General features: G+C 41.5%; 1 protein-coding gene across 4 annotated transcripts in view; it reads left to right on the forward strand.

Annotated features, from left to right (window-relative positions):
- The window catches only part of RNF214 (ring finger protein 214), a 49,140-nt gene that overhangs the window by 1,692 nt on the left and 34,735 nt on the right, over positions 1-12,713 (forward strand). For 2 of the 4 annotated variants that reach the window (XM_040483145.1, XM_040483142.1), the window contains 5 exons: positions 864-988; positions 3,180-3,690; positions 4,385-4,444; positions 9,836-9,976; positions 12,572-12,711. In XM_040483145.1, the coding sequence (XP_040339079.1) occupies positions 864-988; positions 3,180-3,690; positions 4,385-4,444; positions 9,836-9,976; positions 12,572-12,711 (977 nt within the window). Of the gene's footprint in view, positions 1-863; positions 989-3,179; positions 3,691-4,384; positions 4,445-9,835; positions 9,977-12,571; positions 12,712-12,713 lie in introns of those variants that run through there. The other 2 variants (XM_040483143.1, XM_040483144.1) reach the window with 2 other exon arrangements.

A 12,713-nucleotide genomic window follows, 5' to 3' on the forward strand; every position in this document is an offset into this window, starting at 1 on the left:
ATACCTGTGATGCTATTAAGATAAAAACAGGAATTTAAACTAACCCTATGTTACACCCCCTAGCCGCCCCCCTTACATTCTCCGACCCCGCCCCCGCCACCTTTGTCTTCACTCTAGAGGGCCACGAGTTTGTCCTGCCTCACAAAGGATGACCTTTTGATCCAAAAAGGGCATCAGTCCTGGTTCTCTGACTTGGATTACCCTGTTTTCCAGCTTCTCTTTTCCTGGGTAGACTAACCAAGATTCTTGTACTTTTTTGTACCCTTGTAGTAACTTTCAAGAGTCTGTATTTTTCTCAGTGAGTGGTTCTGAAACATTTCCCATCTGTGGGGAGCACGCTGACAGTAAAAGCCGCTCGGATTGCCCGATACAGTATTGCTGTTTTTCCTCGCACACTCAACACCTCCAAAAAACTTCACTTAAATTAATGAAGAATGCTTTTAATGACTTAAAAAGTGGAAGATGTTATCGATTGTTAGGCCCCCAAGTACGTTCTTTGTAAATAATACTACGTTAAGGTAGGCATGTGGACCATTTGGAAAATTCTCACAGACTAGGCTGTTTTTAAATCACCGTATTTCTGCCAAAAGTGAAAAAGCTTTGTACAGACTCCTATTTATATAAATGTGGTGATTGCCGAGGATCGATGTCCACGGGGGCCTATTGTGGCCAAAAGGATCTTTTAAAACCCTGCTACAGAAAACTCTGAAGCCTTATTTTCTTCTGGGACCCAACTTTTTCTTTGTGTTTCTTTTCCTGGGACTCTGTTGTATGGATGTTCTGCAGGGGGTGGGGGGTTGGGGGGGGGAGATACACTTGTTTTAACAGTTTGGAAACTTGTAGCCTGTAATTTGTTTCTGAAGGTACAGAGCATGATGGCGGCGGCGTCTGAGGTAGCTGGTGTGGTGTCCAACGCCCCCAATCCTCCAGAATCCTCTTCTAGTTTATGTGCTTCCAAATCAGACGAAGGTCTCCCAGACGGTCTAAGGTAATGTGTGCATACCTGACTGGGAAGGTTGCATTTGGGAGAAGGGCTTCTGAGATGGCTTCTTAGAGAAGCAGAGCTGGGCTTTCCTCTTTTTGGCTCCAGTGGCCCTGCACTAGATTAAGCACATCCATATGTGTATTTAGGGTACCTAACACAGCACCTGGTGGCCCTCGGCAGGCATGCTGGATATTTGTTGAGCAGATAGGTTAGAATACAGGGGATCAGACTTTTCCGAAAATGCAAATTTTTCACCACCCTACTTTACGTGGACTTTATGTTCATTTAATTATGTGTGTGTGATATATATCATACCTATGTGTATATCTACCTCTTATACCTATATGTTTTGTTATAGTTGTATATATTATCATGTTATCATGTATCATACCAGTATATTTGTGTACGTCTTCTGTCTTACATAGAGATATAGATATGTACACGTATACATACATAAGGCACGTATATATCCATACACGCACAAATAGACGTATACGTATATCATCTACAGATAAATAGATTGCTTTGTCAGTGTGGCTTACTGCTGTGCCTTCCATCTAAACTCTTGAGGGCTGGAGCTATGATTGCAACCTAGCATCTTAGAGCGCTTAACGCATAGTTACGCACGGTGTTGTACTAAATTGTATATTTCACCTCAACTCTAATTTTTTAAGCATACCTAGGACCTAATACAATGGATAATACTGTACTAACAGTTTTATATGTATTAACACAGTTAATCCTCCCAGCAGGAGGTGCTGATATTATTATTCCCACTTACAGGTGAGGAAACTGAGACACAGAGAGGTAACTTGCCCAGGGTCGCCAACAAGGAGTCAGGGTTTGAACCCAGGCCCGTCTGACTCCATAGTACTTAATAAATACTGGTTTACGTGAAGAGAGATTTGTTAGCGAAGGGGTAGTGGGGGCAACTGCTAAGTAAGCCTAACCGTAAACTTGGACCTTCATTTTATAAGTAGAATCAGCCACATACTACTAAGAGTAATACTAGCAGCTGAGGTTTATTGAATATTTACTGTGCCAGGCTCTGTACTCAATACTTTCACACGCATGATTGCCTGCCATCCTCACAATAATCCTATTAGGAGGGTAAGATTTCTGGTTTACAAATGAATTGAAGTAACTTGCCCAGAGTCAAACAACCAGTAAATAGCAGAGTCAGGATTTACACCCAAGATATACTGGACTATATGCCCAAATTAATAACTAAGTGTCTTCCCCCCTCCTCCACTCCCTCAGGTAACTCTCAGGAAGGAATCAGCCAGAAGTGTTTATAAAGGTTTTCATATCCCAAGATCTCTCAGTTTTATTTTGAATAGCCTGTACCTATTGAGAAAGGAAGGCACTGTGACCTAAAGCCTCAGTCGATGCTGGCTTGGGGTACTTACAGGCGTCAGTTGACAGAATCAGTTTTTTAAAAAAGAAGGGGCAAGGAAATTTAGCATAGATGTCATCATTCCTTGGTGAGAGACTTACTGTTCTGAATGTGAGATGTCATCATAAATCCGTTTTAAAGATCTCTTCAAAAAGCAATGCATTAAATGGCCACGACAAACAATAAAACAACTATCCCAGTGTTGTATGCGTGTGTACTTGTCTGGGGTAAAATTTCTACTGATAGCTTCCGTATGGGGTTCAAAATTGTCTTTGCCCCAGACAACTTGAAGTGAAGACGCTATGTTCTGGAAAATTCTCGAAGAGCCTAAGAAGTGGTTCTGGTCAAAGATCTATATAAGGAATTTGAAAATTGTTTTTGGGACATGTGAGAGTGGAATATTTTTAAGTTAGTATTTTATTTATTAGAACATCACGTGTAACTAAGTTTGTACATGTAACTGAATGAAATAATGACGAGCATTAGGCTGTTTTATCGACGTTCCCTGAAGTTATTCAAATGGGATCTCAAATTTTTGGATCTTCAGAGTCATTTATGTGTGTTTATTGACCATCACTGGACGGTAAAGGTCTGTCTCCACAGCCCAGGTTCTTAACCACCTGTCTAACCAGGATGAAAATTGCTGGACAAAGACTAAGTTCCATTTCTTTCTGATGATTTTGGGGGGCTTGTGTAGCCTAGCTTTGTTCTTCTCGTCGTTATGTTAAAGGTATTATGTATTTAATCCTCCTTAAGGTTGGGTGAAGAGAGAAACTTTTTGTCTTATGTCTTTGATAGCCCCAAAGACCCTGCACAGAAGCACAAGAACTCACCTCTGTCGAGTGTAAGTAGCCAAACGATAACCAAGGAGAATAACAGAAATGTCCATTTGGAACACCCAGAGCAGAATCCTGGTTCATCAGCAGGTGACACTTCAGCAGCGCACCGGGCGGTTTTAGGAGAAAACTTGCTAGCCACAGCCCTTTGTCTTTCTGGCGGTGGGTCTCAGTCTGATTTGAAGGACGTGGCCAACACAGCAGGAGAGGAGGGGGACACGTGCCTCCGGGAGAGCCTCCATCCTGTCACTCGGTCTCTTAAGGCAGGGTGCCATACAAAGCAGCTTGCCTCCGGGAGTTGTTCTGAAGACAGATCCCCACAAGCCTCCATCCTAAAGGAAGGTAGCAGGGACACAGGCTTGGATTTCCGACCTGTAGTGCCTCCAGCAAATGGGGTTGAAGGAGTCAGAGTGGATCAGGATGATGATCAGGATAGCGCTTCCCTGAAGCTTTCTCAAAACATTGCTGTACAGGTCAAGTATCAAGTTTCTATTACTAAAATGGAATTTGGGCTCTTTATTTGTTTACATATTTATCGAGGGTAAGAGACATTTCTTCATAGGTGGCGGAGAACTGTTCCGTCTCGTTTTTTTATCGGCAGCTATCGTACGATTTTCACACAGTGCCCTGTGAGGACATCCTTCCGGTGTTCAATAAATAATAAAGCCAGGAGCCAGTGTCTAATCATGGCAACTAGGAACTTTGTGACCTACATATAATCTCTTCCGCTGATTAATTGATCACAGTAGGTCATTAGCGTTCATATTTCCCATCTTTGTCCTTACAGGAGGAATCCTCGTGAATTCTCTGACCTCCATCTTAAGAACATTGCATCCTGCCTCCTAGTGATTGCTGTCTTTGTTGTAGGAGGAAGGATGGGCACAATAAGTTTAGGGGGCAAAATTCTTATGTCACACTCGAGGCTGTCTGTCAGTTCTTGGGTTTTGTTCAGGTTATTCTGTGGGATGGATGTTCAATGCAGTATAGAGGCCAGTGTCTCCTTGCCAGACCTGAGGTTTTCTCGTTAGGAAGCCGATAAGGGGAAAGCAAAAAAGATTAGCTTCTTAGTTACTTGTGGCAGATTTCTAGGTAAAATTACTAAAGAGTAATTCTGCCTTTTAAAATGTCTCTGAGTATTTCTGAATGTGATTCTTTCTTTCTTTATAGACTGACTTTAAGACGGCCGATTCAGAGGTGAACACAGATCAAGATATTGAAAAGAATCTGGTAAGTACTTAAAACAGTCACTGTAAATATATGAGACCATTAACTCAGACTATCTGGAGTCCTATCATCTCAGTTAGAAATGGTGCAGGAATCTCCTTTTAAAATCCCCGATGGATGGTTAGCTAACTTCTATTTGATCATTTTCAGAGATGGGATACATTACTCATAAAGCAGCTGATTGTATTATCGTATTTGAGAAATAGCTCTGTTTTGTTGTTGTTTATTTATTTATTTTGAGAGAGAGAGCAAGCGAGCGAGCAGGGGAGGGGCAGAGAAAGAGGGAGAGAGGGGATCTCAAGCTGTCTCTGCACTGTCAGCACAGAGCCTGATGCGGGGCTTGATCTCACAAACCGTGAAATCATGACCTGAGCTGAAATGGAGGGTCAGACGCTTAAGTGACTGAGCCAGCCCCAGCGCTCCTCTGATTGTCAGGGTCTGTTCTGAGGTGAGGACGGACCCTCTAACACTGCTTGTTAGAGTGTTCTCTTGAGCTCTGTAGAGTAAATCCAAACTCCCCTTTGCTCGTTTGTTCTATGTATACTTGAAGTGTTTTTTATGCCTCTTCCCCTCCCCCCTCAAGTCTGAATCTTTCCAGAAAAAACCATCTCCAGACATTTTTAACGTTCTTCTTTTCTTCGTGGGATACATTTTCCAACCCTTCCGTCACCCTGCTTACTTTTCCACAGGGACATGTTCCATCTTATCAATGCTTTGAAAATGTGATCCCTAAGAGCTAAATGCAATAATCCAAATACAGAAGAAGTAATTCACAGCACAGTGGGATTCTCGTTCTCTTTCGTGCCAGACGCGATTTCTTAAGCTTACCTGTGGCAGTCTCCTCACCTTTTGAGCTTTCCATAAAACATCTGTCAGGTCTTTTTCTGGTGTATTATTGAGTCATATCTTCCCTTTTTATTCCTGGTAATTGGTTTTTTAAAACCTCAAGAGCTGCCCGTGAATCGTTGGGAAAATGGTCTCTTTGAACTATCCCTGGCATTTTGTGGCAAAAACTTCCCTTCCGTACAAGTGTACGGATGTCAAAATATGCATTTTTCAGGAGGAAGGGTGAGGCTGGGAAAGGCGCCCTAGCATGGGAAGAGGTCTTAGGGTAATACGTGTTAGCTGAGTGGGGAAGAAAGAGGAAAAGTGCTTGCAGCCACCAACTAGATAAGAAAGTGGATATTTAGTCAAGCTGAAGAAACTGAAGGGCAGATGGAAGGAAGGAAGTTATGGGAGCGCATTAACCAGATGAAGCGAGTAGAGTTTTTAGATAGAGAGTAGCAACTTAGGCATTATTCATAAGAGGCGGGTAAGGAGACCCTACAGATGAGCAAGCTGATGGAGGCGTCCTGGGGGAAAACTGAGCTAGAAGAGAGGCTCCAGGGAAAGCGGGTAGAGTTCGCCGTTTCTTGAGCACTTATTCTAAGCACTTTCATCCAGAGTATTTATTTTGTCCCCACTATACAACAGTTCCGATGTCTATAGCAATCCAAGGGACCAGCTAAGTTATACAGAAGCTTTAGCATCAGTCTGAAGCAGGAGCAGAAACCATGAAGCCTTTGGGCCATAAGAGGCTGGGAGTTACATTTTGCATGGCTGTGTTCTTTCGGGTGGTGGTGTGGCCCATGTGCTTTTAAAAAGGCAGTGGAGCTAGACATTAAGGAGGGCACTTGTTGGGATGAACGCTGGGTATTTTATGTAAGTGATGAATCACTGGGTTCTACTCCTGAAGCCAGTACTGCACTGTATGTTAACTAACTTGAATTTAAATAAATACGTTAAAAGAAAAGAAAAGAAAAAAGGCGACCATTATTTTCTCTGGGCCAAAAAGCCTCAAGCTTAGTGGTTGTTCACAATTAAGGAATGATGAAAAATTTATATGCTTTGACCCATTTATCCCACTTATTTGAATTTATTCTCCCCAAATAACTAAAAGTTCAGTAGAAGGCAAGAGCTGTGTAGCCAATGGTATTCATTTTTTTTTTGTTTTTGTTTTTAATGGAAACAACCAACCCTTGAAAATGAACTATATGCAACGCGGAAAATACTTCTGATATAATATTGAATGAATTAAAGCAAATGCAAACCATCTACATGATAACAACAACAACCATGGAAAAATATGCCTGCAAATGGCCTCATACAGATAGTGTCTTCCTGGAAAGAGAGAGGTCACAGCAGGAGACTCTTCTATTGGTAAACATTAAACAAATCAGGAGATCAAAGTGTGGGGAGCTGGAAAGGGGTAGAAGCGGAGGTGCATCTGTTCATTCTGTGTTGTCTACGGAGCGGCCAGTGCAAGTGCTGTCGAGGACCTCCCTCCACTCCCTCACGTTTCCCAGCCTCAGTCACTGGTGTAGACCGTTGTGATATTTGTCATAGCTACCTGTGTTTTTATCCTGTTTATCTTTTTATTGAAAAAAAAAAGTTCTTTCATATTATTTTTGAAAAAGAGAGAGAAAGAGAGTACGAGCAGGGGAGGGGCAGAGAGAGAGGGAGACAGGATCCGAAATGGGCTCTGTGCTGACAGCAGACAGCCCAGCCCGATGGCAGGACTCGAACTTGCCAACTGTGAGATCGTGACCTGAGCGCAAGTCGTATGCTCAACCGACTGAGCCACCCAGGCGCCCCATTATTCTGCTTTCCTTAATCATGTTCTCGGAATTGACTTTAAATGTAATCTCTCTTTTTACCTGGTTGCGTCTTAAGTAATAGTGATGTTGTGTTAGTTACATTTTTAATGCATATTGAAATTAATATAAAACTATTTGTAAAAGACAGTGGAGCTAGGCAGGTGTTAACCTTGGTGGCAATACAAGAAACTTGGCTCCTGTTTTGTTTCCCTTTTTGTGCATTTATGGTAATGTCCCACTGCCTGCACTTGGAATTGTAACTTCTGATCCTTGGAACCAATTAGCCACCGATGAAGCAAAGTAACTTTGGCCTCTTACAAAGATGATTTGGATCGAGTAGTTTACTATGTACCTTTCAGCTCTCTGGGTGCATAAATAGTATGTACCTTCAGCCTTCTTGCCATGAAACTGGTGGGGTTTTTGCCATCCTGAGTTGTTCTAAATATGCATTGTGGACAGAGAAGGTACCACAAAGAAATAAAGGGAAAGAGCTGTGGTTAAAAAAGAAAAGATTCCTCTTATCTACCAGTTGCATATTGGTCCTTAACCTTTCTTTAACTTTTCTTGGGTTAAAGTCCTCTTCCAGAATGTAGTTGGTTTTTTTGTTTATTTGTTTTTGAGAGAGAGGGTGCAGGTGAGTGAGGGGCAGAGAGAGAGTCCCACTAGGAGCAGAGAGAGAAAGAGAGGATCGGGGCTCACCTGAGATGGGGCTTGGGCTCACCCAGTATGGAGCTTGAACTCACAAACATTATGACCTGAGCCAAAGTCAGATGCTTAACGAACGGAGCCACCCAGGTGCCCCCAAAATATTTTGAAGACATTAATTCTCATCTCAGAAAAATGTATCTCCCTCCCCCACCCCAATTTCAGGGAGTTCAGAGATCCCTGAGGCCCAGCCACAGACCTCCGGTTCAGAATCCCTGTAACTGTGTGACAGTGAGGCGTCATCTGAGGAGCCTTAGTCATGTTTCAGCACCTGGACTAAGGACTAGCTCATCACAAAGCTAAAGTTCCATCTTGAGGGCTTATTTTTTATTATCACAATGTGATACGTTTTCCTTCATTCCCTTCTTTTTTTTTAAATTTTTTAAAATGTTTTATTTATTTTTGGGGGAGAGACAGAGTGCAAGTGGGGGAGGGGCAGAGAGACACACACACACACACACACACACACACACACACACACACACACAGAATCTGAAGCAGGCTCCAGGCCCTGAGCTGTCAGCACAGAGCCTGGTGTGGGGCTCGAACTCACAAACCATGAGATCATGACCTGAGCCGAAGTCGGGCGCTTAACCGACTGAGCCACCCAGACGCCCCTCCTTCATTCACTTCTAAAACCTGTCTTTTCTTTGAAAATAATTATCTTTTTCTTTTTAATTTTTTTACCATTTATTTTATTTAAAAAAAATTTTTTTTAACATTTATTTGTTTTTGAGAGACACAGAGAGACAGAGTGTGAATGGGGGAAGGGCAGAGAGAGAGGGAGACACAGAATCCAAAGCAGGGTCCAGGCTCTGAGCTGTCAGCACACAGCCCGACGTGGGGCTCAAACTCATGAGCCGTGAGATCATGACCTGAGATGAAGTGGATGCTTAACCGACTGAGCCACCCAGGCGCCCCATAAGGTTTATTTTTGAGAGACAGAAGGAGATAGAGAGAGTGCGTGCGCAAGTGGGGAAGGGGTGGGGTGGGGGCGGGCAGAGGATCTGTAGCAGACTCTGTGCTGACGGCAGAGAGCCTGATGCAGGGCTCAACCCATGAACCTCCACAAGATCATGCCCTGAGCTGAAGTCAGATGCTTAACTGATTGAGCTACCCAGTGCCCAAAAAGAGTTCTGTTTTAATGAACAAGTTCAGTTGAATCCTCTTAGTTTAAATTTTACATGGGCTGCCTTACACCAAATCTGTTTTAAATTGACCGTCTTTTAAGTTTTAGTGTCCCTTTGAAAGGTCACCATCACTTTTCTTGATTTGTGGGTGTGGGGAGGCAGAACACTGCAGTTCTCAGAAGCCTTAACTTCTACTCCATTACGTGAGAGTTTATTGATTGGCCCAATCTGAATACCGTGTTCCTCAGACCCCTTTAGTGGATCTGTCCATTTTTAGCACTAGTGACCAGTAAGGAATCCTATTTTCTGGATGCATTCTTGAGTAGGTGATCTGTTTTTTGGTCTTTACCCATTCATTTCTTCTTGCTCTGATAAAATGCCTGCTTCCTCTTATTCCCTAGAGCAGCGATTGCCAAACTTTTCTGTAAAATGTCTGATGGTAAATGTCTTAGTTTTGGGGGCTCTATGGGTTCTGTTGTAACCATTCCATTCATTGTAGTATAAAAGCAACTTGTAAGCCTTGTGGGTAGTTCCTATAAAACTTATTTATAAAAGCAGACAGTGGCTGGATTTGGCCCAAAGGCCATACATTGCCAGACCCTGCCTTAGCGAAGTGTTGTGCGATAGAATGTCCTGTAATGATGGAAATGTCTTGTATCTTGTGCCATCTAGTATGGTAGCCTTTTGTTATTTGTGGCTACCCGGTACTTGGAATGTGGGTGGCTAGGTTACTGAGGGGCCGTATTTTTAAATTCTCTTATCTTAAATGATTTTAATTTATAAAGCCACACATGGCCAGCCAGCAGTTAGAATATTGGATTGCACATCCTAGGGCTCTGCACAATGCCTTGAACGGGCATCTGGTGAATGTTTTTTTGCAGTTAGATCAGGGAATTACACTTTCCTTCTCTTGTTACAAATAGGACAAAATGATGACGGAGAGAACCCTGTTGAAGGAACGTTACCAGGAGGTCCTGGACAAGCAGAGGCAAGTGGAGAATCAGCTCCAAGTGCAGTTAAAACAACTTCAGCAAAGGAGGGAAGAAGAAATGAAGAATCACCAGGTATTCTGTTTATTAAAATTGTCAGTAAGTAAAGCTACACTTCCTAATCAAACTTTAATTTTGTTTCTGAATTAATAGAAATAGAAGGGCAGTTTTTATCTTTTAACGGTTGTCTTAGAATTTTAGGGATCAAAAGAATTTCTGAAGGCATCTTGTTCAAGCTCCCACTAGTATTTTAGTTCAGAGAAAAAAGTTATTTACTTAACATATTTTGATGACACAGTTGACTGTTTACCTGGAAAACCACGTGATTAGACTCTTATGTTACATTAAAACATACAATTCTAGGTAGATTAAAACTCTATGTGTGAAAACTGGAAAAAATATAAATTAGAAGAAAGTTTAGGAGCATATTTATGAAACCTCAAGTTGCAAGAGGTCATTTTAAGCCAGGCAGAAAACCCAGAAGCCATAAGAAAATGAACCAACTGTATTATATGTAATTTAAAACTTTTGATAGGGCACATGATACAAAAACCAGTCAGAAGATCAATGTCAGACTGGGAAAATGTTTGTGGCACACCTGATGAACAGTTTAATATCCATATCTGTGTTCTGAGACTCTTACACATTCATGGTAAAAGTCAGATAATCTAGAGAAAAATCAGGAAAGGTTATTGTATAGCTTCCTATTGCTCCTGTGAAAAATTACCGTGAATTTGGCAGCTGAACATGACACACATTTATTACCTCACAGTACTATAGGCCAGAAGTCCAACCTGGGTGTCACTGGGCTAAAATCCAAGTATTGGCAGGGTTGTATCCCTTTCTGGGGACTTGGGGAGAGTACCTCTCTCTGCATTTCTAGCTTCTAGAGGCTGCTTGCGTTCCTTGACTTGTGGCGCCATTCTCCATCCTCCACGTCAGCAGATTTCCATCTCTGACCATTCTTCCCTAGTCACATATTCATCTGATCACACCTGGGAAGGGTTTTCCACTTTTAAAGACCTGCATGATTAGGTTGGCTGTATCCAGATGACCCAGGATTATCTCCCCATATCCAGGTCTTTACCTTAGTCACACCTGCATAGTGTCTGTTCCCATGGAAGGTAGCATATTTGCAGGTCCCAGGGATTAGGTTAGATTTGATTAGATGACCATGTGGACATATTTTGGTGGGCTATTATTTTGCCTACGGCAATTATAAATGGCAATTCACAGAAGAGAAAAAGCAAGTGGATAATAAACATATGAAAAGAAGCCCAACCTCACTGGTATTCATTCATTCATTCATTCATTCATTCACTCAGCATTTTCTGAGTTCCTGATCTGAGCTCTGCAGATTTAATGGTAAAGAAAACATAGTCTCTGCATTGAATGCTTCTTTGAGTTGGAGGAAGCAGACAGTAAAAACAGTAAAGGATGGGAGTTAGGAAAATGCTCCCTAAAATTATTAGATACCATTCCTCTCTCTCCCCTCAAGAGATTGGTAAAAATGAAATAAATTGTCAGGGTGAGGAAAAATGATACATCTTGTAGATGTATGCATTGTTACAACCTTTTTGGAAAAGTTGTTAAGAATCATCAGTTAGGGGCACCTAGATGGCTCAGTCGGTTCGGCACCCGACTTAGCTCAGGTCATGATCTCAGTAGCTTGTGGGTTCGAGCCCCGTGTCGGGCTCTGTGCTGACAGGTCAGAGCCTGGAGCCTGCTTGGATTCTGTGTCTCCTTCTCTCTCTGCCTTTCCGTGTTCACACTCTGTTTCTCTCTCTTAAAAATAAACATTAAAAAAATTTTTTTTAATTAAAAAAAATTATCAGTTAAAACTTAAATGTTCTGTGACCTAGCGATCGTATTATTAAGTCTGTTCTACAGAAATAAACGTTTTTATATGAAAACATAGACATAGAGTATTTATTGCAGTATGGTGTGTAGTTACCAAAAAAACTGGAATCAACTTAATGGACTCTTAACATAGATGGTTGGATAAATTGGATATATACATATTCTGTCTTATGCAGCTATTTTTAAGTTAAATCTATATTGACATTGTGTTTACATCAAGTGGAAAAAAGGATGGCAAATAACATGTATAAAATCCTCTCATTTGGAAAAAACACAAAAGCAAAGAAATACATATTTAAGTATACATGTGTTTGTGTAAGAAAAGAGAGAGATGTGAAAGCCTGCTCCAACATCATGTTGCTTATGGGTGGAATTGGGGTGGACAGGGAGTGACCTATCACTTTTTTATTATTTGATTTCTTACTACAAATGTATACATACATGTATGTATGTATGTATGTGTATATATACACATGTACAGGCATTCTTTTCAGGTGTTCATTCAGCCTTTACCCAAACACGAGTAATGGAGAGGTTATTCCCTCAGAAGGCAGTAAATTCCATTTTTGAACAGTAGGGATTGTTAGAAATTCTTTGTCCTACTGAGTTGAAATCTACTTTATTGTAACTTTCTCTCTTACATCTAAATACTGGCTTTCTGAGCCACTCATGAACCAGATTCCTTCAGTTCAAGTTGAATTTACTAAAGTCAATGTGTTAATTTGTGTTAGTTAAGAATAACCTTCAGACCAAAAGAACTGATTTGTTTCCTTCTTTATTTGTGTGTGGCTGTAATTATGGGGGACTCAGGAGATATTGAAGGCTATCCAGGATGTAACAATAAAGCGAGAAGAAACAAAAAAGAAGATAGAGAAAGAAAAGAAGGAGTTTTTGCAGAAGGAGCAGGATCTGAAAGCTGAAATTGAGAAGCTCTGTGAGAAGGGCAGAAGGT

Source organism: Herpailurus yagouaroundi, unplaced genomic scaffold, assembly GCF_014898765.1.
Source record: "Herpailurus yagouaroundi ecotype Mexico unplaced genomic scaffold, PumYag 161, whole genome shotgun sequence".
Taxonomy (NCBI): domain Eukaryota; kingdom Metazoa; phylum Chordata; class Mammalia; order Carnivora; family Felidae; genus Herpailurus; species Herpailurus yagouaroundi.